Genomic DNA, 22532 nt, shown 5'->3' with positions numbered 1-22532 from the left:
CTCACCTCTGTGTCTCACCTGTGTCCCCCTCCCCCCCAGGGCACAGCACACACCCTGGCGAGAAGCAGGCAGACACACACTCTCACCGAATTCCTGTTTAGACCGCCCTCACCAGATCTAGCAGCACTGCGGCACTGTGCGTATGGGGGGGGGGGGGGCGCGGGCGGTGCTGAAAGCCTACAAGGGGGACATAACCCGTTTGGGGAGTACAGCTTGGCCTTCGGCCGGAGGTTAAAGCCTGGACAGCCTGAGGCAGTGAACAACTCCCCGGGCCTGGGGCGGCGCTGAAGCTTTTAGGGCACATGCCTCAGCTCCCACTCATCTCATCTCTCCGGGTTCCAAATACCACGATTCGCCGTCTCGCAAGTATGAAACGGCAGGCCGACTGCATTCCGTGTGATGCACAAGTTGTACCTTCACATGCACTTGGGTTGAATTTAGAATTCAGGCGCACTGATGTGAGTTAAATAACACAAGGCAAATTTTTTAAAAACCAGGTGTTGTTGTTTTTTTTTCTTGAATCAGAATGTAAGTTACTTTTAATAATGATCACTGACTTCACTACAGAGAAACTTTCCAAAGGGGTAGGAAAGTAAACCCAAAGGATCCGACCTGCCAAGTGCCTGAGCAAACAAGAAGCTTCTGCTGGGCACCTTCAGAACACCCACGGGCCCAACAGTGTGGGGGCCCAGGGAAAGGGGCAGGGCTGAGGACTTGAGGGCATGAAAGAGAGTCACTGAAGAGTCTTTGGGAGGGACCAATCACCAAAAGAGTCCAGTTATTTAAAGCTGAAACGAGTGAGAATTTATTCACAACATATGCAGATCTCTGAAAGTGATTATGCAAATATGTGGGAAGGGGGAACTTGAAAAGGGGGGTAACACGGAAGCTTGGTTCCCAGACTGCTGGATACTGGTCACAACTTAGCTCGATGTGAATCAGTCTTGGTCCCTTTATTCTTTCTCCTGATCTAGCATTTTTCAAACAGGTGAAGATTTATACCTTTTTCCTCAAATCCCAGTGGTCATGGGAGGTAACAAGCATCAGACTATGTTAAGTCCCTTGGTCATCAAATAGAACCCCTCCTTGGTATGGCTTTCTAGAGAAAAGATTGTATACACACACACACACACACACACACACAACTGGGGAAGTGCTAGATGATTCTTTTCCCTTCCCCCTACTCCCCAATCCCATATATTTGCTACTGAAGACAGACTGACGAACTTGCAGTCCGGTGTTCTTTCTCATATATACTATTGTGTTGATTTGCAGGTCCCCAATACAGATGGGCAGAAATGCAGGTGACAGAGACCTGTGTCGTCTGAAGTTTGGTCACACACTTTGTCCTGGAGGTTACCCAGCCATCTCAGAAACCAGAGGCCAGGAGTATCCCTCAAATTTCCATTAACCAGTCACCACTACCCACCTTGCCCCAAGCCTACATAGCCCCAACCCTGGGCTGGTCTTGTCTCGTGTGATGACTGTTCAAATAGGCCATCAGAACATTCTCGAATTTTCTCCTAGTGTCCGCTTCTTTCTCTCCAGGACGTGCTCTCCACTGTAGCCATGAGGGCGGATTTTCAACTCCACATAAGGAATGGAGAATTCATGTCCTTTCCATGGCTCCCAGTTCACCCCCTACAGAAAGAAGAAAGAAAGAAAGAAAGAAAGAAAGAAAGAAAGAAAGAAAGAAAGAAAGAAAGAAAAAAAAGCCAACATCAAGAAAAGGCACTAGGGAGGAGGGTGGGATGGGTTAAGGTACAAGGTACAAAGGAACGCTTCTTTGCAGGGAGGGGAGGGGAGGGGAGGACCACACCCTCTCTGCTTAGGGAAGACAGGTGGTTACTGGGGTAGTTATGATAAGGGAAGTACAGCTGAATCTAGAAACATGTGCCCTCCCTGTTGGGATGAGCACTGGGTGTTGTTGTATGGAAACTGACTTGACAAATTATATTTAATATAAAAAATTAAAAACTAATAAAAAAATAGAAACATGTGCCCTCTGCTGAAGTTAGGCTGATGACTCAGAAGCCCCCCACCACCTCCACCTGGTGGTTGGAAGGATAGGGTGTGAGGATAGGGTGTGAGCCCAGGGGGCCGGGGAGCCCGAGGCAGCAAAGCTAACACAGGGTCAACCTGGCCAGCAACAGGCACAATATCTTTGCCTCACTCTTTTCCTTTCCAAAAAATTAAAGGCAAAAATAAACATATTAATTGGCCAATCGTGTAAAATCATTTTCAATTTAAACTGTTTAGATACTAGCTCTGGGGTAACGAATAGCCTGCTGAAAACTAAATTTCATTTTATGTCTTTTGACTGGTGAGCGTAATAATATTTAATTCACTTAATAACCTTGCAACCTGGCCAATAAAGAGCCCAAGTGACCAATTTTATATATTTTAATTTGTGAGGTAAATAATAAACAAGAAGCTAAATGCCTTGCAGACTGTGAAAAGCACATTAACCAGATGAATGTCTTTTATTAGCAAATATGGGGATGGTTTAGGGCATGCTGGCTGCTCATTTCAAATATTTGATCTCTGATCACAGGCTTTCTGAGTCAGCCCACATGCTGCCACCATGATTCATGGACCCACCCTCCTTGGCCTCCCTGGGGGAACATTTCTTCTTCCCTTTGAAAAATCACACAAGGATTGGGAGCCCCCCCCCCCCCCGGTCTGGTCAGGGCCAAAGTAATCAAACTGTACCTGGACTTGAGATGAGCTAATATTTACAGTGACACCGGTTATAAGGTAAGTTCTGGGGAGCGGTGGCTTCCTGAAGGCTAGAATAGACCCAGGGTGGGAAGTTAGAAACCCAAGGTGGGGAGGAGCTCATGGCAACAAGACGCCATTTTCAAGAAGATGTGTGGGAGCAGTCAGGAGATGCCTGGCAAGGAGTCGAGATGATGTCCACAGGTCATGGAGGTTTGAGAAATCACTGGTAGGAAAGTTTCAGAGCAAGGAAAGGGAGAGAAGCCATCAAGAACTCAGTCTGGGTGCACCTCCTGAAACGGAGAGAGAAGTTTAGCACAACACTCTGGGTAGACTCTGAGTGGCTCTGGATGAAGTGGACCCAAAAGTGAGTCAAAGACAGAAAAAACTTGTTTTCCTGGTGATCAAAGGACTTGAGGCAAATAGTTGTGGTTTCACTGGGAGAACAACTAGAAAGAATTCTGAAGTTATGAATAGAATGTTAGTCCCCACCTGCCCCCAAGGCATATGTTGAAGTCCTAACCCCCGAAGTGGTAGTCTCTGGAGGTGGGACCTTGGGGAGGTAATCAGGGTTGATGAGATCATGAGGGTGGGGTCCCCCATGATGGGATTAGTGCCCTTGTAAGAAAAGGAAGAGAGATGAGAGCTCGCTCTCTCTCTCTCTCTCTCTCTCTCTCTCTCCACCATAGGAGGACACAATGTAAAGGCCACCATCCGCAAGACAGAAAGAGAGCTTTCACCAGGAACCGAATCTGCTAGCAGGCAACTTGATCGTGGACTTCCTACCCTCCAGAACTGAGAAACAAATGTGTCTCGTTCCAGCCACCCAGCCCATGGTATTTTGTTACGAAGACAGTGTCCATGGGTGGCCCGGAAACAGATGGTGCATAATCCATGTCACCTGTCTCTGTCCAGCAGTGGGCAGCCTGAGCTCCCACCCACCTACACTAAGTTTGCAGCTCTGGTAGGAATGCAGAGTGGGGAAGGGCTGCAGCGGGTGGGCAGGGGAGGCCTTGACCTCCAGGCCATAGAGCCTGGAGAACAAGCCCCACTGCCCCGACTGGGAGCATCAGAAGGAGAGAGGTAGCCAAACCAGCGTGGAGAGTGTCACTTTGGGAACGCAAAGCTTTGGGCAGAGCTTGGAACAAAAAAAGTGCACCTGTCGCCTACCTCACTGTGTTTGGTCTCCCCGTATCTGCCGTTGGGGTTGGCCAAGTGGCAGTTCTTATACCACCAGCCACCATGATGTGTCAGGGCACAGTTGCTGAGGGCAATATCGTTGTCTCTGTCAAAAGTTGTAAACTTCCATCCGTTGTGGTAAGTAAGAGCATCCCCTGCGGGAGAGGAGAGATGAGGGGTGAACGTTGAAGTTCGGCCGCTGAGACGGTGATGGAACTCTGGGCTCAGCAGGACAATCTCTGGGCATGAAAACGCCAAAGATCTGGCCATTTATGTCACAGGTAAATCACTCGTCTCTGAAAACGGCCAAGGTGAGGACATGATACAGATGAAGAGATTCTCCTTCCTGGCCTGTCACCCAAACTTCAGGCCTGTTTCTCCAATAGCTTCCAAGAGCTTGCTCCCCTCCAGCATTTTCACTCAGAGGCTACACAGTCATGTAAAATAACCAAACATCTGAAACCAAACTCGTCGGCTCTCCTCCCAGCACCTGACCACCCCTCTCCCATATTCCCTGCCCTCACTCAGCCATCCTCTTAGCCACCCCAGCCTCGAACTCCGAGCCACATTTGCCAATCCCATGTACCCCTCTATGGAGCCCTTCTTCCTGAGGATCACTCACAGATGGCCTCACTCCCGGGGCTGCCACACGGCCTGCTCTCCTCTCCTCGGGCCTGCATCAACACGACAACCCTCCCGGCCTCCTGAAGCATAAGTGTCCACTTTCATGCTCTCAGGTCAATGTCCTTCCCACCACCCACCACAGGGAAGGAGCCGCTCCTCCTTGCTTTGCTTTGCAGCCTGTAATTTGGCTTGTACCCTTCGCACCATCTCTTGGCCCGCTGTCCCCACAGGCACACACGGCTTGTGCAGCAGACAGGTCTGCCCTCCATGCCTCTGCCCTCCCTGGTCCAACTCCTAAACGCCCCTCAAAGCCCAGCTGGACCCCACTCCTGAGGAAGGGTCGGTCTCCTTAATAATCCTCCCACACCCCCTCCCAGCACACACTCCCGAGTTTCCCAGGCCCTCCTGGCACATATATACAGTTCAGTGCTTCATTACATCTGTCTGGAAATCCGCTTGAATCATCTGACTTGTATTTCTACCATTTCCCCCAAGGTACGTATCATCTTTGTATCAGTTTACTTCCTAATTCAGCTCATAAAAGGTGACAAGGGCCTGAATCAATCCTAAGTTGTGTTCTTATCATAACAACACTTAGGTTTTCATCTGACCCCTGAGCTACCGACCACCTTCACATCCGTATCCTCCCCCTCTGTCCCCACGACAGCCTACAAGGTGGGCCAGGCGGCCGGCGGTCCTGTGAGGAGACAGACTCACAGAGGTTAGACTCTGGGGACTTGTCAAGGTCCCACTGTCCCCAGATAGTAGGGCCGGGACTCAAACCTCAGTCCTCAGATTCCCAGTCCAGGGTCCTCCCTGACACACCAACTTGCCTGCGGCTGCCTTATTTCAATAGAGACCTTTAATTAATTACGCGAACCAGAGCAGTCCATCTCTGGTTCTCCCGGTGTGGCCCCTGGACCAGCAGCATCAGCAGCACCTGGGAATTTGTTAGAAAGGCACATTCTCAGCTCCACCCCCACCCCGGATCCACAGAACCAGAAACTCTGAGATAGTACCCGCCTGCAGTCTGCATTTTAACAAGCTCTTCTGAGGACAACCAGCCCTTCAGAACGCCAGTCTGCAACTTCCTTCATTTATTCAGGAACCATGAGAACACCTGCCGGGCCCAGCACCATGCTCGGCTCTGGGAAAACAGATGGAGGAGGTCCCCGCCCTCAAGAACTTAGTTGGGGGAGGAAGGGGGCAGATGTATGTAAAGAGTTAACAACACATTATGAAAAGGGAAGGTCCCAGATTGTCCCAGATTGTCCGTCTGACTTTGCAGCTCGAACAATGGCTCCTTGATGGCTTCCCCAGCGAAAGCAGGGGAGCGAGAGCAGGGGACACAGGCCATTCCTGCTAAGACAGCTGAAGGGCCCCTGCCCCCAAGAGTTTCCTCCAACTGAGGAAAGGCGTGTAGTCGCTGGATTCGTACACATCTCTCTCCCCTTCAGCTCTCTTGCAGACAGTTAACTACAGCTTAAAATAACATGCGATGGCTCCCTTGGTGACACTCTTTTAATGAGCTCAGCTTACCGAACGCGCGTCTAAAGTTCCCAGAGCTGTTTCCTAAGAATCTGTGTGGAGGCTGTTTCTTAACGATTTGTTCACAGTTATCGAACCTTAGGCACTGGGATCAAGGAAAGCGAAGCAGGTTTCGGACTAAGTGTGGCAGTTTATTCCATGATGGATTTGCTCCCTTCCAGAAAATGAAGCCATGCTGATGTTCAGAGCATAGACAGCGAGGATAGTCATGAATCAAGAAATTGCTTTGCTCTGGTCGTCAGGCCCCAGCCAACACGGTGTTCTGATCTATTAAGCTTATCTCCCTAAGTAAGATAAAGTAGAAAACCCAGTGGTCGTCAGACCCTCTCTCTTCTATCAGAGTTTGAGGAGAAAACATTGGATGAGAAATAAGCAGCCTTAACTTCTAGTATAATGGCTTTGGGTGGGTGGCTGGCTCCCCTCAGGAGGTGCGTGTGGGGTTGGTGGCGAACCCATAAGAGCCCTGGGTGGGGCCGCTGAGCTGGTTATCACCCATCTTGTCAAAACATCACTCCAAGATCAGCTCTCCTCCTGCACCTCCTGAGTCAGGAAGGATGACCCAGGCAGCTGAGCCACCTCAGACCCCAAGAAGCCATCGACATCACATCCCTTGTAAGTCACACAAGACTGTCTGGACCTTGAACCCTGGGAACAGGAACGGGCCCGTGGAAGTGGATGTGTGCCATTTCTAGCTTTCCCTTGTGTCCACAAACCCAACACTTGTTTCCCCTTTAAGTACCAGTATTTAAGGGGCGCCTGGGTGGCTCAGTCAGTTAAGTGTCTGACATGGGCTCAGGTCACCATCTCACGGTTCATGGGTTCGAGCCCTGCACTGGGCTCTGTGCTGACAGCTCAGAGCCTGGAGCCTGCTTCGGATTCTGTGTCTCCTTCTCTCTCTGCCCCTCGTCCATTCACACTCTCTCTTTCTCTCAAAAATAAATAAACAGTTAAAAAAATTCTAAGTACCAGTGTTAAAGAATCTGTTTCAAAGCAAGAAAGGCACTGGCATTTGTGTAGAACAATTCCTCACCGTGGACAGTCAGCATCCCTGGCCCGGGCCCACTGAATGCTGGTGGCGTTCCTTAGCCATGCTTCCAAGTGCCCCCAGGGCGTGAACCCATCCCTGGTTGGACATCCCCTAGTCTTGTGTCGATGGGATTGAACCCAGCTGTAAATGATGGGTCAGCCCATAGAAGTCGCTCTGCGCCACTCCAAATGTCTGTGTTTTCACCATCACCTCTCCAGAGATGAACAGCGTCTTATAGGCAGAGCTCATTAGATGTCCTCCCTGCCCTGCTCCAAGATCCAGAATCGGAAACTATATTCACCTGGCACTTCCTTGCTGGGCTCTCCTTCACGGGGGAATAATGGGCTCTCTGACAGGACTTCAGGGAAGCAGAAGCCGGGGGCCCACCTGCACAGTGTGAGTCAGCGTGGTCCTGACTGACACATTTCCTCCAGGGTCCCACATGCCCAATCCTAATCAGAGCTCCAATGGGGACAGCCAGCACGTGCACAGAGACATCAAACCCTTCACCTTCTATTTGAGTGCTACGTCCTCTAAACAGCACCTCATCATTTAGGATGTGAGTGGTCAGAAGCTTCCTAAATTTCAAAACTCTCCTGGGGACAAATCAGCCTATACAAGGAAAGCTAAAACTCCACTAAGCCCACCACTCAATTTCAGAGTGTCCAAGTAGGAACAGCACGTATGGGGAGACCAGAGTGCTGCCAAAATGTGGTGTGATCTGAAAGTCTCCCGAGGCCTCCTATTAGAAAAGGCATCTTCCGCTGACCAGCACTGTGGGTCTGAACAACCTCAGAATGGCAATTATCCCCTAATCACACTTAAAATGCAAATAGAGTCCCTGGGAGGAGGATCACGTTAATTCACGAATATATTGACTCCTTTTCACTCCTTTCCCCACTAGCATCAGTTCATTTCCCGGTGATTTTAGGGCAGGCGTCAGAAAAGGTCTACGAGTGCGGTAGAAGAGAGGAGAATGGGCAGCCCTCGTGGGCAGGCCTGAGTGATGTCCCCAGTTGGGAGCTGGGGGCACTGGGATTCCGGGAGAGATGTAGGAACTCTGCATCTTGTCCAAGGAAGATCCCATGAATGGAGTCTCCGGGGGCTGGGAATCTTTAGCCCGAGAAAGGCAGACCGACTTGATCTCCACGGCCAGTAGTGAACGGCAAGAAGAAGGAAGACCAGCTATCCTCCATGTGGACTGAGCAGGGCAGGAGGGGCCCGAGGGGTCTCAGGGAGCCTGTGATGTGTGCACCCCTCACACCTAATGGTTGGAGATCCAGGAATGAGCCATCAGCAATGTGGTCTGATTTCATCCAGAACTGGGGAAAAGGTAGGCAGAGTGCTGAGTGGTCAAAACAGCATCTCTCCATCCCCCCCCCCCACCCCGATTCGGTTTTATCGTCACAACCCCAGGAAGGTCCATCTGTGTTTCCCAACTATTTTAACTGCCCGTTCCTATGCCTGGCTTTCACGTTTCGTACTGTACTGTGAGCAGATGAAGTGCAGCATACCCAACATCCAGAAACTGTATAGCAAGTAGAAAAGGGTTGCCCAGCCTGTTTCACCTATGGAGACCCCAGACCCCCAGAGAGAAGTGACAGCTCTTCCAGCAATGGTCCATTTTTTCTTCAAGGATTTTCCCTGAAACACTGCACTTATCTTTGCACGCTCCCCCCACCCACCCCCTCGGAACGCTTGAACAATTCTGTCGTGTCTGTCACCCAAACTCTTCATGCGCTAGTAGGTGCCTACCCCTCCCTCTTTGTCTCCTCCCACGTCCCCATGTCAGCAGACCCACCCCTTCACCGGCCCCTGTGCAAACTCCCTGGGTCTCGGGGACTATCCTCTACACCATGAGACATCCATAACATCGCACTGAAAGATCTTGCTAGCAACATCACATTTTAGCAAATGCAAAATTCTTGTGATTAAAAAAAAACAATTAAATTATAAGACCTAAAAGTAACTTTGCATTAGCTACTGGCCACTTTGGATCACACTCCAGAGGCATCTATTCACAGTCCTCCACCGTTAGGGGGTTCCTGAGTGGCCTCAGGCTTCAAGGGCACACCCCAGTACCCTTGCTTCTGCTCGGTCCTTGCTCACCATGGACTCCCCCGGACCGGGGAGCCCTTCTTTGTTTCCCATCTAAGTCCCACCCTCTCAGACCCAGCTCCTGCCTCCTGCCCTGGGGAAAGCTCCCTTCAACAGCCTCAGTGTACCCACCTTGTCCCAACCTGTAGGTCCTTATTCTCCTCACCACTAGGTGACACTTTGCAAAAGTTACTTTACATTATTACTTATCTATTTACATGACCGTCTAAGGGGAGCAACCAGGTCCTATACAGTCAGTGGATCTGGCTGGTAACACATTCCTATAGAGTCACACCAAAGTCAAAAACGTGCAAAATCAAACGACTTGTTAGGGAATTTTAAAAAACTATAAATGTAAGTTTAAAATATATTAAAATAACCACCATCTTCCCCTCTTAAATAGAAAACTCAACGGTAAAATCCCAGTATTTCAGTCATGTTGCTTATGCTGTTCTCTTCCTTCACAACCGACCACACCATCGACTGGCTTGCATCCAATGAGCAGCTAATCAAGGTTAGAGATTCCCTGCTTTCGGCTGAACTGCTAATTTCTGGGTTGTCACAGTTCTATGAGGTTAATGAGACCTTCCTTCTTCTTGTTTGAATCAGCCCTGTCATTTTTCTCTTTACTTATGGTAAAGTGCTACAAAATATTCAAATAACACACACACACACACACACACACACACACACACACACACACATTCTTCTGTGCAAGGACAGCAGCCATACCGCTGAAGCCCAGTGCAAGGTGGGCAGCCACCATGGATCACTCAGGATGCGGGTTCATTGGCCGATGCACAGCAGCCTGAACCAGGGGAGCATAAGAGGAGGGTTTTTACTGGTGGGGGGATCAATGTGTAATGTACAAAATTCCCAACTTTCAGATGGTCAAGGATTGCTTTAACATACCTGTTTACTGCTCACCCCCTGTAGGGTCATCATGCCTGAGGGGCCTCGATCATCAATGATCAATGAGGACAAGTCACCTTCACAGAGCAGTATCACATCCCCCAGATCCATGGCCGGTGGCAAACCGATCCTCAGACCCACAGGCTCGAGCCCAAGACCCTGGCAGGGGGGAGATGTGTTTGCTTACCGGCCGTGCCTCTGTATTTCCCGACTGAGAGCTTGTACCGCTCCTTGCTGGAGGCCACCTGGAAGAAATCATACACGGCATAGGCGGACTCGTTGGCTGTCTGTAGGTCCACTCTCACCTCATACCGGGTGGCAGTGCCAGTGGTGAGGTTGTGCAGCTGGTCGAGTCCTAAAAATAAAGCAGGCAATCCCAATAACCAATCAACCTTCGTGTGCAAGTGCCCGCCTACCAGCAGCTGAGATGTTCGGCACCAAAAGTCACCTTAGCCTTCACCACCTCTGCTAATGGGCACTTCCTCACGCTATCTCTTTTGGGGGACCCATTTTCTCATCCTATTATCTCTCTGGCAGAGCCATATTAACGAGTGTGGAAACCACGTCCTGTGAGAAAGAGCGGTGGAGGGTAATCACGTGGTGAACCTGCCCCCTCACTCCTTCTCTCTAAAGTAGATGCACTTCTACTTATCATCCCCTTATCTCACCAAGCAGAAGAGGGCATCAGATGCCACCGTAAGGTCTCTGGAGGAATTTTGCACCAAGAGAACCACATCATCATCTACTCTACCTGACACTGGGTCTCCAGATTATGATTTTTTCATTCTCCATTTCCCAGTGGGTGCTTTTGGCTAGTTCACTCTCTATGAGCATCTGCTCCAGAAAAGAGCAGAAGGGAAAGGGAAAAACAATCCCCATAATGATGGGCATTACTAGAATTTCAGAGACTACTGGTATGACCTCCCAATAATAGCCCAGAATCCCAATCGGTCAACTATTTTTCTACTATGGTTTCTAAGATGTGCAGGCTCCAGGCAGATCCTGTGGAGCTCAGATACAGCATAAAGACCACCTGTGACAGCCACACCCTCTCACAATCCCAGCACATGAGAACCTTCCTAGCAACATGTCCCCACCAACACCTTGGTGGGTAGGTTCCTCAGGGTATCCTGTCCCTGTCACTGAGACATCTTCCTGAACGTGGGGAGCCTTCACAAGCCACCCAAGCAGCTTTTGAAGGGAGATGTCCCTTCCACAGCACAGCCCTTCCGGAATCTCAGAGTTCATACCAAGCCAGAACTCCTTCATGGGGTCCCCAAAGCCTTCCACGTAGGTCCGCCAGCGCTTGAAGAAATCCAGCTGTCCAGTGTTGCGCCTTTGGAAGACCTGCAAAGGGAGATGGACCTTTCACTCTGACGCACTTGGACAGATGTCACTGAGCGAAGGAGGGCAGCAGCTTGGACTGGGGCTGCCCCGAGGTCAGACAGAAGCAGAGAGAAGGTCACACTGACGGATGTGGTGACAGATTGAAAGTGGAGCTGAAAGAGAAGTCAGGAGTGATTCTTGTGGTTTGGGCTTGTGGCACTGGGTGGCTGTTCACTCAGCTATTGGCGGAGATGGGGGCTCTGAGAGAAGACAGGTTCTGCGGGTGCATCACGAGCTCACTTGGGACAAGGTAAGTGAGGGTCACCCCCAAGGTGCCCTGGCGAATGGGGAGGCCATAGTGGCAGATGAGTGAAGGACTAGGGTTCTGAAGAGAGATCTAGGCCAGACTTACAAAGGTAAGCATGTGTCTCAGATGATGCTAAGTGCCCACCAAGACCCATTTCACTTTCCTCTCCCCTCTCCCCAGAAGCACAGGGAAGCTTCCTTCTCCAGGCTCCCTTGCAGTTAAGCTGGAGCCATGTGACTCATTCTAGCCAAAGGACCGTAAGTGGGAGTGCAGGAGGCCAGGAGGGCTCTCCATGCTCCCTCTTCCATTGCCGTGTGTCACGGGGCCTTGGTGAAGGCCACATGACCACAGAGCAGAGCCATGAGCTGGAATCAGCCTGAATCCCTGAGTCACCACTTAGAAGTGACTGCCAAACCCCCAGAAGATTGCACACACGGGAAGAAACTTTTTATGTCTCAAATCATTGGCATCTGGTGGTGGTGTTTACTGCAGCAAGGCCTGCTCTATCCTAATGAATACAGAAAGCCACGGGGACACAGATCGTAAAGTGGAGCCACTGGAGAGGATGAGATCACCTGGGAAGAAAGCGGGTACCTAAAAAGAGAAAAGGGCCTAGAATCAAGACTCGGGGACCACCAATACGCAACAGCCAGGTGCAGAAGGGTGTGTTCATTAAGGAGAACGTTCATGAAGGACAATGAGGAAAGCATGGAACCACAAAGACCACAGAGAGAAAAGTGTGGCCGATAGTGTCAACGGCAGGTAAGCAGTCAAGGGACACGTGGCCTAAGGAACACGTCCATAGAATTTAGTGAGACAGAAGTCGTGAGTGACTCTAGCAAAGGCTGCACTGGAGACAGACAAGGGCAGAAGCCAAAATGGAGTGGGCTGAAGAGTGAGTGGGAAGTGAGAAAATGGAGACAGACTTGGGTACTATTTCATGAAAATATGTGCTGCTTTCTCTTCAAAAACTCCTCTCTTTGGGGAAGGAAGGCAGTTCCTGTCAGAGTAAACTGGACTCGTTTATATGAAGTGAACCTGAAAAGGAGCTACAAGCTAAACACACCTGTATATGCTACGAGAAGTGATACTAATTGATGTCATTCCTCGTGACCTTGAAAGACAGCCATGCTAACCGCCATCCTAGCTAACCTCAGAAATGATTCTGGAATTCTGGAAGGCTGGAATGGCATCTTTGTCTCCACCTACTTTCCTCTGTAGTCATTCGAATACAGAAGCCCCAACACAAAACCCCATCTCCCTCCTTTCCACCATGCTTCACAGTGGGTGCCTTGATGTGAAACACAATTACTTTGAATTTGGTAAGGTACACCTCCTAATATTTCTGTGTTCTTTACATTTTTTCTGGGAGGGAGGGAGAACAGAACAGGGGTCCCGCAACAGTGCTGAAATCTCCTCATGGGAGCTCACATTTAACTCCTTCTGAAGCACCAACCCACCTCTGCTGGCCCAGGAAGCCCTCAACTAGGGCATCAAATGGCGGGAGAGCCCTGGGCTCTGAGGCAGACCATGGCCACTGCCTGGCCAGGGGCTGGTGAGTCAGTCATCTCTACCACTGAGCCTCGGTCGGTCAGCTTGGTGACAAACAGGGTTAGAAGCGGGAAGGAAGTGTTTATCTCACAGGTGCTAGGAGAACTCAATGAGATGGCAAGTGTAAAAACATTCTACAACAATACCCAGGTGCTGAGCAGGACTTAGGGAACGATCGGGCCCATAATTACATACTGCATTAACACTGTTGTTCCTGTCCCCTTTTGTCCTTATTTTAGAGACTGTCACTCCTCTCTTGGCTTCCTTCATTTCTTTACTTACTGACCCACTTGTGTAACTACCATTTACTGAGCATTTTGTTAAGGGCTGGATACAGGGCGAGTATATATGATGCCATTATACGGATGTGAAAGTTCAGAAAAGCAATTAGCCAGATTAAATAATAATCAGCTTATTATGTAATGGCTGATGCAAGGATAAAACATTGATCTCATCTTTTATAAGAACGTTTGAAAATACCAGCTTTTACTGAATCTATTTTCCAAAAATCATTTCTTAAGATTCTGGGGAGCTAACTGGTCATTTCCTAGCATGGTGCCTGTTCCAATACCTTCCCGGGGACCCTTCCTATACCATGGACAGTGGAATCCCAGGGCAGAAGTGTTACCAATGTTTGGTTCCTTGTACACTGGGTCAAATTACATTCCCACTAACATAATTAGTTATGGTACAAGATCAGGCTCAAATTTGATTCTGTCTTCCTAGGAGAGATGCATTACAAAGGCATTCTCCAATCAATGAATAGAGTACCTAAGCATGATAGGGGTTTTTCCCACTGATATATATATGTATATACATATATGTTTAATAATGTTAATAATGTAAATAATGTTACTAATGTAAATATATATACATATATATTTAATGTTTCAGCTTAGTGAGGAAAACTCCAAAAAAATGGTTCTGATGCTCTCTCCATCGCCATTTAGACCCAGCTCTGCCCTTACTAGCTGTGTCCTTGGGCAACTTAGTGAACCTTGACAAGCCTCACTTTTCTAAACTATTAGATCAAGATGTTAATAGCCCATTTGTCATTCTCTTAAACTGAGGCTGTAGCAAGATCATTAATCATGATAAATCATGAAAGTGTGAAGGCCAGAGACTGGCACATACTGATACAAGTTATTATTATATCTCAATAAATGTTAGTTTGCATTTTATTGTGTCAGATTCCAAATGAACTGACCCACCATGAGCATTTGCACATCTTTATCAGGCAGCCTGACTGGACTCCCAGAGAATCTAGTCCATTCCCATTCTATGAGGTGAAAACACCTGATAATGGACTGTCTGGGATAACAAGAGCCACTCAGCAAAGAAGTCTCGAGGCGGGCAATACGTCTCAAGACAGAACTGTCACTGCACTCTAGAACTTACTCAACGTCCTGACTCAATTGGGAGAAAAAAATGAAAATCTCATTTAATTGCCTATGGAAATAGCTTCTCATGTAGTCCTTAAGACTTGCAAGATGGAGAACAAAGATGGAAATACCTGAGGCACCTAAGTGCTCCTGGATTGTCTTCATCCTGGCCTGCCTCCTGTGGTATCAGCTACCACGGGGTAGAGTTCTTCAGACCTCTTAAACATAAGGAGTTCCTGCTGCCCCATGGAGGAAAATTTCCTTAAAAGGATTTTAGGAGCTCAATTTAAAAGAGCCACATACTGAGGTCATCTCTCAGTGACAAAAGATCCTTGAACCCCAAATCAGGGACAACGCCAGTAAAAGATTTGGTGCAGAAGTGCTCAGGACTCCGCATGTTTTCTGGACTGTGATCACTTTGAAGAGGGCCCTACAGAATCTCAATTCATGTATTATCTTCAGGAGTCTGGGTCAGAACACAAGACTTGGGAGGGGGTGAAGGACCGGTATTGGTTAGAACATAGAGGGATTTTATTACTTCTGGAATTGACCTCAGTTTCCTGGTAAGGGTCCTTGGCGTGAGCAGGCCCCAGAAGGCAAGCTCCTTGAGAGCAGGGATTCACTACTGGTTCTTGAGTATATAAAACAGTGCTTGACACACAATAGGCACACAATAAGTAATTTTGGAAAAAATCTTGGGGATTCCCAGGTGGACACACCGGCAGGTATCTTTCTAGAGGTTGCCCTAGACAAACGTCTCCTTCCCGATGGGAGGCTGGCTTTCAAAAAGGCCACACTAGACAACACAAACATTCTGCCAATGGTCAGTTATGGACACAGACGCAGGATAGTGGCTTCAAGCCTGAAGAGACCCGACGCTTACAACCGTGCTGATGAAAAGCAGCAGGGACAGCTCTATGGCTCTGCTCAGGTAGAAAACCCTCCCGTGCTACAAGGTGTTCGGTTATTTTTACAAATCAATCAGGAATTTCTCCCATCCAATCCAGTTCCTGCCTTTCAGCCATCAGATGCAGCTGTGCGGATAATAAGTTTTCTTCACTGCTGCTTAGCGGATGGTATCATTTTACCCGTGGCTGCTCAGGTGTCTTTGGTCTCCCAGGCCCCTGAGCGAACGTGTAAATGAATATAGTCTGAGCACTAGGAGATCATGCTTTCTCCTTCCCAGAGTGAGCTCTGGATGCACAGCAGGTTAAGGCCGCATGCTGGTCTGGAGTGGTGAGAGCCTCTAGCTGTTCAGGCACCGGGAGAAGGGGGTGGGGAGAGAAGGAAGGATCAGATCGAAACCCTCAGAGACAGCTCATCATATAATTGGATCAGGCTGATGCAATCAAAGTAGGTGCCATGTGGTGTGAGCAGACAACGGCCGGAGGGAATAAACCTCCACACAGAAGGACCATCAGCACGTTGCCAAGTTGCCCTCTTTCAGGCTTTAGCCTTCAAAGCAAAGTCCCCAAGACCTCACTTCTGACCTGCACAGCAGGATGCAGAGCCTGGACGAAGGGCTTCAATCCAGAGGCCCAAGGCCCAGGGAGGTCATGCATTTCCATGGTGGATGGCCTTAGAGGACCCACAGGGAAGGCCAATGATCTGGAAGGCTGGAGTCCTGAAATCTGGCCCCAACTTTTGTCATTAATTCTTATGAAGGGCCAAGATACTTCTCCTTGTGGCCTCAATTTACCTATCTATAAACTAGAAATAATAACTGCTATCACTTACTTGAAAGATTTTGTGTGAGAGTCTCGTTTATGAGAGGGCTTTGAAGAGAGTAAAATGTAGGATTATACAAACATAGAGGGCATTATTAGATGCTGATAAACCCACGAGCCCCCACAATCGTTAACCTTAGTTTAACTCAGCCTGCTCTATCCTGGCCATGAAGTACTTCAGGCTCTATTCTTTTTTTTTTTTTTTTTTTAATTAATTAATGTATTTTGAGAGAGAAAGTGAGAGGGGAGGGCCAAGGAGAGGGAGAGAGAGGGAGAGACAGACAGACAGACAGACAGAGACAGAGAGAGAGAGAGAGAGAGAGAGAGAGAGAGGGAGAGAGAATCCCAAGCACAGCCCACTCTGTCAGCGTGGAGCCTGATGTGAGCCTCGAACTTACCAACCGTGAGATCATGACTTGAGCCGAAATCAAGAGTCGGAGGCTAGGGGCACCTGAGTGGCTCAGTCAATTAAGCGTCCAACTTCCTTTCAGGCCATGATCTCACAGTTCCTGAGTTTGAGCCCCACATCGGGTTCTGTGCTGACAGTTCAGAGCCTGGAACCTGCTTCGAATTGTCTCTCCCTCTCTCTCTGCCCCTCCCCAGCTCGCTCTCACTCTCTCTCTCTCTCTCTCTCTCTCAAAAATAAATAAACGTTTAGGAAAAATTACAAAAAAAAACAGTTGAGGGGCGCCTGGGTGGCTCAGTCGGTTGAGCGCCGACTTCGGCTCAGGTCACGATCTCGCGGTCTGTGAGTTCGAGCCCCGCATCGGGCGTCTGTGCTGACAGCTCAGAGCCCGGAGCCTGTTTCGGATTCTGTGTCTCCCTCTCTCTGACCCTCCCCCATTCATGCTCTGTCTCTGTCTCAAAAATAAATAAAAAAAAACAAACAAACAGTTGGAGGCTTCACTGACTGAGCCACCCAGGCGCCCCCTTCAGGCTCTATCCTTACAGCCCGGGGCAGGGGAATCGGAGAACAAAAACAAGCCACTCAGCCCCTCCGTCCTGTGGATAAAGACTCACAATCCAGCCACCTCCGTCCGTGTCCATATCACAGTACACCTGCAGGGGCCGGCTGGCATCACCATGCAGGTAGATGGTATATAGACCACTGGCGACATTGCTGTTCTGCTGAACTTGACTGCAGTCGGAAGGATGTGGAAAACGGGCACCAACTGGGAGTCAAGCAGAAAGATAGCATCGTTAGGCGAAGGGCAAGGAAGAAGTAGGGGGGCTGGTCCCTTATTTCCAGATAATTTATTTTGTTCAGAAATTATTTCATAACCTCCTACTACTTTGCTTCTTCCGACCCTTCGCAAATATCTTATTTTTCTCATTCACCCTGCTCTCATCAAACCCTTCAAATGTAGTAGAAATAAGGTCAGGTTTACATCACTTCCTACCCTGATGCCCTCAAAATAACATTCTGTTCTGCTTCCCTCTTCAGTCTTTCTACCATGAGATCAATTTTGTTTGAACCCATAACCCTATTGCCCCGTTTCCAGAGAAATCCATCACTCTGTCCACTCGCTCCTCCTTGGACAGCTTTCTTGGCTGTCCGATGCTTGTCCTCTAACACATTCTCGTTCAGAGAACATTACCTGTGGAAAGGGTGGTAGATACACTCCTGCTCCGGCGATCACCCTTAAAGGCAACCAAGGAGACTGGGTAGGCGATGCCCTGCTCAAGGCCTTGCAACTCAAGTCTCTCGTTCCCTCTTCCAAGCTGTACCTCCTACCAAACAAAGGAGACAGTAGACAGTCACTCAGTGTGTCACCCCCAGCACCCTAGCTGTCAACGGCTTTACCCGGTGCTAATGACAGGAGCTCTCTGAGAGCACAGTGTTTGGTTTCTTTCAGGGCTTAGTGGCGCCCAGAATACGGGTGGGTCCCAGCAGCTTCGCTGGGGGGCGGCACCATGGAGATTCAGCCCTGCTGGAGTGCTAGCACAGAACTGGCACCACAGACCGCCCTGGAGGAGCACCCACCAGGTCTCCTGGGACCCTCTGCCTCCAGGTACATGCTGGAACACCAACTACAGCCACCAAGGCCAGCGGTGCTGGGCTGAGGAGCTAATAAGGGCGATAAAAGTGACTGCTGATAACTGTGCAGCAGGGCCATTGCTGGCCTTTCAGGAAACGTCCTTCTGAACCTATCTTATTTCCTCTACAGACATAGGGCTAACTTTCCTTGAAGCACTGTCATAAGCAACCATTAAGATAATGAATAAATCAAAGTGCCCTTCCTTTCCCTCTTTGTCCCTTCTCTCTTGCCAACAAGAAAGAGGAAGAATTTTCCATTGGAACAAACTACAAAAACTTGCCGGCCTTCAGATTCCAGGTGGGAGGGATAACTCCTGAAATAAGGTTTAATCAATCCATTCAATAAATATTTAGTGAGCACGTCTTGCGTGCCAGGTTGTAAGCACGTTAGATACAATGATAGATACAACAGACAAATTGTCCTTGGAGCGAACGTTTCCTGAGAAAGACAACAGAACAAAATAACATGGGGCGGATGTGCAGCCCGCAAATACTCAATGGATAGCGAGGAGAAGACACAAAAGTTAGTCCTCTAAAACGAGGCCACACGTACGATGTCGGCAGACAACTAACTGTGTGCAGCAGCTTCGCTAACACAGCAGATGATCAGTGAGGCTCAACTCATTTCTTAGCCAGTGGCCATGACACCAGCAATCAAGCCGGTGGGCCCGGGTCAGTTGCTTCATTTGGAGGCTGGGCATGGGTACCAAGAGAAAAAGCAAGAAGTATCCAGTACCTTAACGGTGCCATCTGAGAGTTGGTAGGTCAGAATGTAGCCATCGATCTGAGCAGAGGGGGGCATCCAGGTCAACACTCCCCCGGACTGTGTAACGGCAGATGGACGAAGGTTTTTGGGAGGGTCGATGTCTGTATACAGAAAGTCAGGTAATTATTATTAGTCGGTATTTCTGCAACCGAGGCAAGATCATTTTTGATGTGTTAACATATTTTCTACCAACTTATCCTTCCCATGGCAGCAGGCAGTTCCCAGGCAGTTCCTCCCCAGCAGCAGGCATGGTCTCTGCTCTTCCTTGCCACCAGCCCCTTATGACCTTGGTCTCTAAAAGCACACTCCAGGGGCACCTGGGTGGCGCAGTTGGTTGAGCATCTGACTTCAGCTCAGGTCACAATCTTGCAATCCGTGAGTTTGAGCCCCACGTTGGGCTCTGTGCTGACAGCTGGGAGCCTGGAACCTGCTTCGGACTCTGTATCTCCCTCTCTCTCTGCCCTTCCCCTGCTCACGCCGTGTCTCTCAAAAAGGAATAAATGTTTAAAAAAAAATTTTTAATAAAAGCACATTCCACACCCGCTGAGGACAAGGGGACTAAGGAAGAGGGGAGTGGGTAGGGCCGAGACAGTGCATCTATGCTCCCAGGTTCCCCACAGATTCTCCAAGAGTGGTGGGTATGAACAATCCAGATCATCCAGATCAGCAGGCAGATTCCCAGTGACGGCAGGGCTCCCGAAGTGACCTGGAGTGCGGATCTGAGAGGAACCTGTGCACAGAAACCACATGTCCCGGCAACCACCTACCTGGAAAGATGACCACAGAGCTGGCACTGGGAAACCACCCAAGACTTTACACACAGCCCTGGAGAAGGAGCATGCCCCCTAAATCAGAGATACCGACCCACCAGCAGAATGGGGGCTTGCGACAAACATTAAGTTGGCATAGAGATTTAAAGTTCTATTTCCTACCTAACTAAACATATGGCCTTAGATGCACACTCTGTACAGAAAGCGTGGGGAAGGCGTGATGGTGGTGGTCTTGTGCAAAGGAGAGAAAGAGAGAGAGGGAAGAAGAGGCAGAGAAAAAGCAGAGCCTTCCTTGTGGCTCTGAACGTGCGATGGGGAGGGAGGGGAGGGGGAGGAGTACACACTCTGGAGACCGGGAAACCAAAACTCAGCAAGAATTCTAGTCAAAACCATATTAATTGGTCAGATGGCTCGTTTTTTTAAACCAAATAAGATATTGAATGAAAAATTTCCATTTTGAAAAATCATCATAGAGGGTGATTTTAATTTAGAAGTTCCCAAAAAAGATGTCTCCAGGCTATTTTCTCCTCAGTAGCATTTCGGCCGAGAATGGAATTGCAATGTTTTAATAGAAATCAGGCAGCTGTTGTTTTGAATTAGGATGTTTTGACAAATTTTGAGTTTCTGTAATATCAGCTCGGTTTGACTTTCTAAGTGTAACATCTGGCATGGATTTTATTCTTTCCATCACACTACAGAACTAAATTTCCTGCTTCCAAACATCAAAGCAAAACCTTAACTATTTAAATATCTTAAGCTGGCCTCTGCTACTTCTTTGACTGCCCACCAATCCCCTGGTTATGGACTTGAGATGTCTTAATTACTTCCACATTTCTGTGAAGTACAAAGATGGTAATATTGTTGTCTTTTTTAATTATTATTTAAGAGAGAGAAAGAGAGAGAGAGCATGCAAGCACAGGAGGGGCAGAGGGAGAGAGAGAATCCAAAGCAGGCTCTGTGCTGTCAGCTCAGAGCCTGGAGCAGGGCTCTCGATCCCACAACGCTGGGATCATGACCTGAGCCAAAATCAAGAGTTGGACACTCAACCCCCTGAGCCACTAAGGCACTAAGGCACAATAAGGGTATTGTCTTTAAAAATGGGAAGAGTGAGAGGCACTTGGGCGGCTCAGTGGGTTAGGTGTCCAACTTCAGCTCGGGTCATGATCTCATGGCTCGTGAGTTCGAGCCCCGTTGTCGGGCTCTGTGCTGACAGCTGAGAGCCTGGAGCCTGCTTCAGATTCTCTCTCCCTCTCTCTCTCTCTCTCTCTCTGCCCCTCTTCCACTCATGCTTTGTCTATCTCTCTCTCAAAAATAAACATTAATTTTTTTTAAATGGGAACAGTGAAGCAAAGAGAAGATAATGAAGGAACAGAGGGAGAAAGGAACGAGGGTGACAGAGAGAGGAGAGAGGGAGGGAAAAGGAAAGAAGGAAGGAGGGAGGGACTGGCTGCCTCTGGGGAACAGCACTGACTATTAAGGAGTCTGGGCTGTACAAGAGTTTTTCTTTCTACGTGTTCCTTTGAATAGTTTGAATTTTTTTTTTTTACTGTAAGCATACTTTACTCTTTTAATTAAAAAATCCTGCTAATTGTAACTAATAAAGAAATTCAAGGCACCTCTAACTCCAGTGGCCACACATGGTGTCCCCCGCCACAAAGGGGATGGCCAGCCCTTGCCCAGATGTCCAGAGAGACCCGAGGACGTCAGGGTGGGCACAGGGAGTCTCTCGGTCCCTGTGAGGCCCCACCACACACGCAAAACACAACAGCCCAGGCCCCTCTGATCACTAACTGGAAAGGGACAGCGAGGGAGAAAGACACTCCACCACTGCCCCCAATCCGGGACATGGACACAGAAGTGCTACGTTGCCTCCCTCTTCTCCAAACTGGACCCAAGGCCCGCCAGGTTCTAACATCCAGGTGGAGAGCCTGGGAGCTGGGCAGGGTGGAGGACAAGCTGACGGAGGCCCCGCACAACCACCCGGAAAAGCCACACACTTCCACTTTCACACTGCCTCCTCTACACTCTTCTTTTTTTTTTTTTTTTTGAAGTTCATTTATTTTGAAAGAGAGAGAGAGTGCACAGCAGTGGAAGGAAGGCACAGAGAGAGGGAGAGAATCCCAAGCAGGCTCCGCGCTCCCAGCACAGAGCCCCAACGTGGCTTGAACTCCTGAACCACGAGATCACGACCTGAGCCTAAATCATGAGTCGGGACACTTAACCCACTGAGCCACCCAGGCACCCGTCCTCTACACTCTTCTCAATCAGAGCCCTCGTATCCACGTAAGGTAAAGAAGGAACCACTCTGAGGCATGTCCTCAGGTGAAACAAGGGCCTTCCCTACTCCCCTCTGCACCCCTAGGTACAGACGATGACTGCTCTGATGGGTGTGCAGGGTCCCTGGTCCCAGGCCTTTACAGTACCTGTCAGGGCCGTGGTGTCCGCCTTCTTGCTCTCCCGGGCCCCCTTCTGGGCCCACACCTGGACCATGTACTCCACGCCCGGCCTCAGGTCCGTCAGCACGGTGCTGCTCTGCTCCTTCCCCACCGGCACCTCCCCG

At 49.2% G+C, this 22532-nt stretch overlaps 1 protein-coding gene across 1 annotated transcript in view; it reads right to left on the bottom strand.

Moving 5' to 3' along the window:
- Positions 1-784: 784 nt before the first annotated feature.
- Positions 785-22532, bottom strand: part of TNN (tenascin N) — a 45570-nt gene continuing 23822 nt past the window's right edge. The window contains exons 8-15 of the mRNA XM_049635322.1: positions 22396-22525; positions 19173-19303; positions 17997-18129; positions 17419-17570; positions 11356-11452; positions 10293-10460; positions 3889-4052; positions 785-1641 (exon numbers count right to left, since the gene is read on the bottom strand). Coding sequence (XP_049491279.1) covers positions 1501-1641; positions 3889-4052; positions 10293-10460; positions 11356-11452; positions 17419-17570; positions 17997-18129; positions 19173-19303; positions 22396-22525 — 1116 coding nt within the window. The 3' untranslated portion in view covers positions 785-1500. The remainder of the gene's footprint in view (positions 1642-3888; positions 4053-10292; positions 10461-11355; positions 11453-17418; positions 17571-17996; positions 18130-19172; positions 19304-22395; positions 22526-22532) is intronic.

This window comes from Panthera uncia, chromosome F1 (assembly GCF_023721935.1).
Source record: "Panthera uncia isolate 11264 chromosome F1, Puncia_PCG_1.0, whole genome shotgun sequence".
NCBI lineage: Eukaryota > Metazoa > Chordata > Mammalia > Carnivora > Felidae > Panthera > Panthera uncia.
The sequence above is the reverse complement of the archived record's forward strand: the minus strand, read 5'-3'. Positions and strand labels throughout refer to the sequence as shown.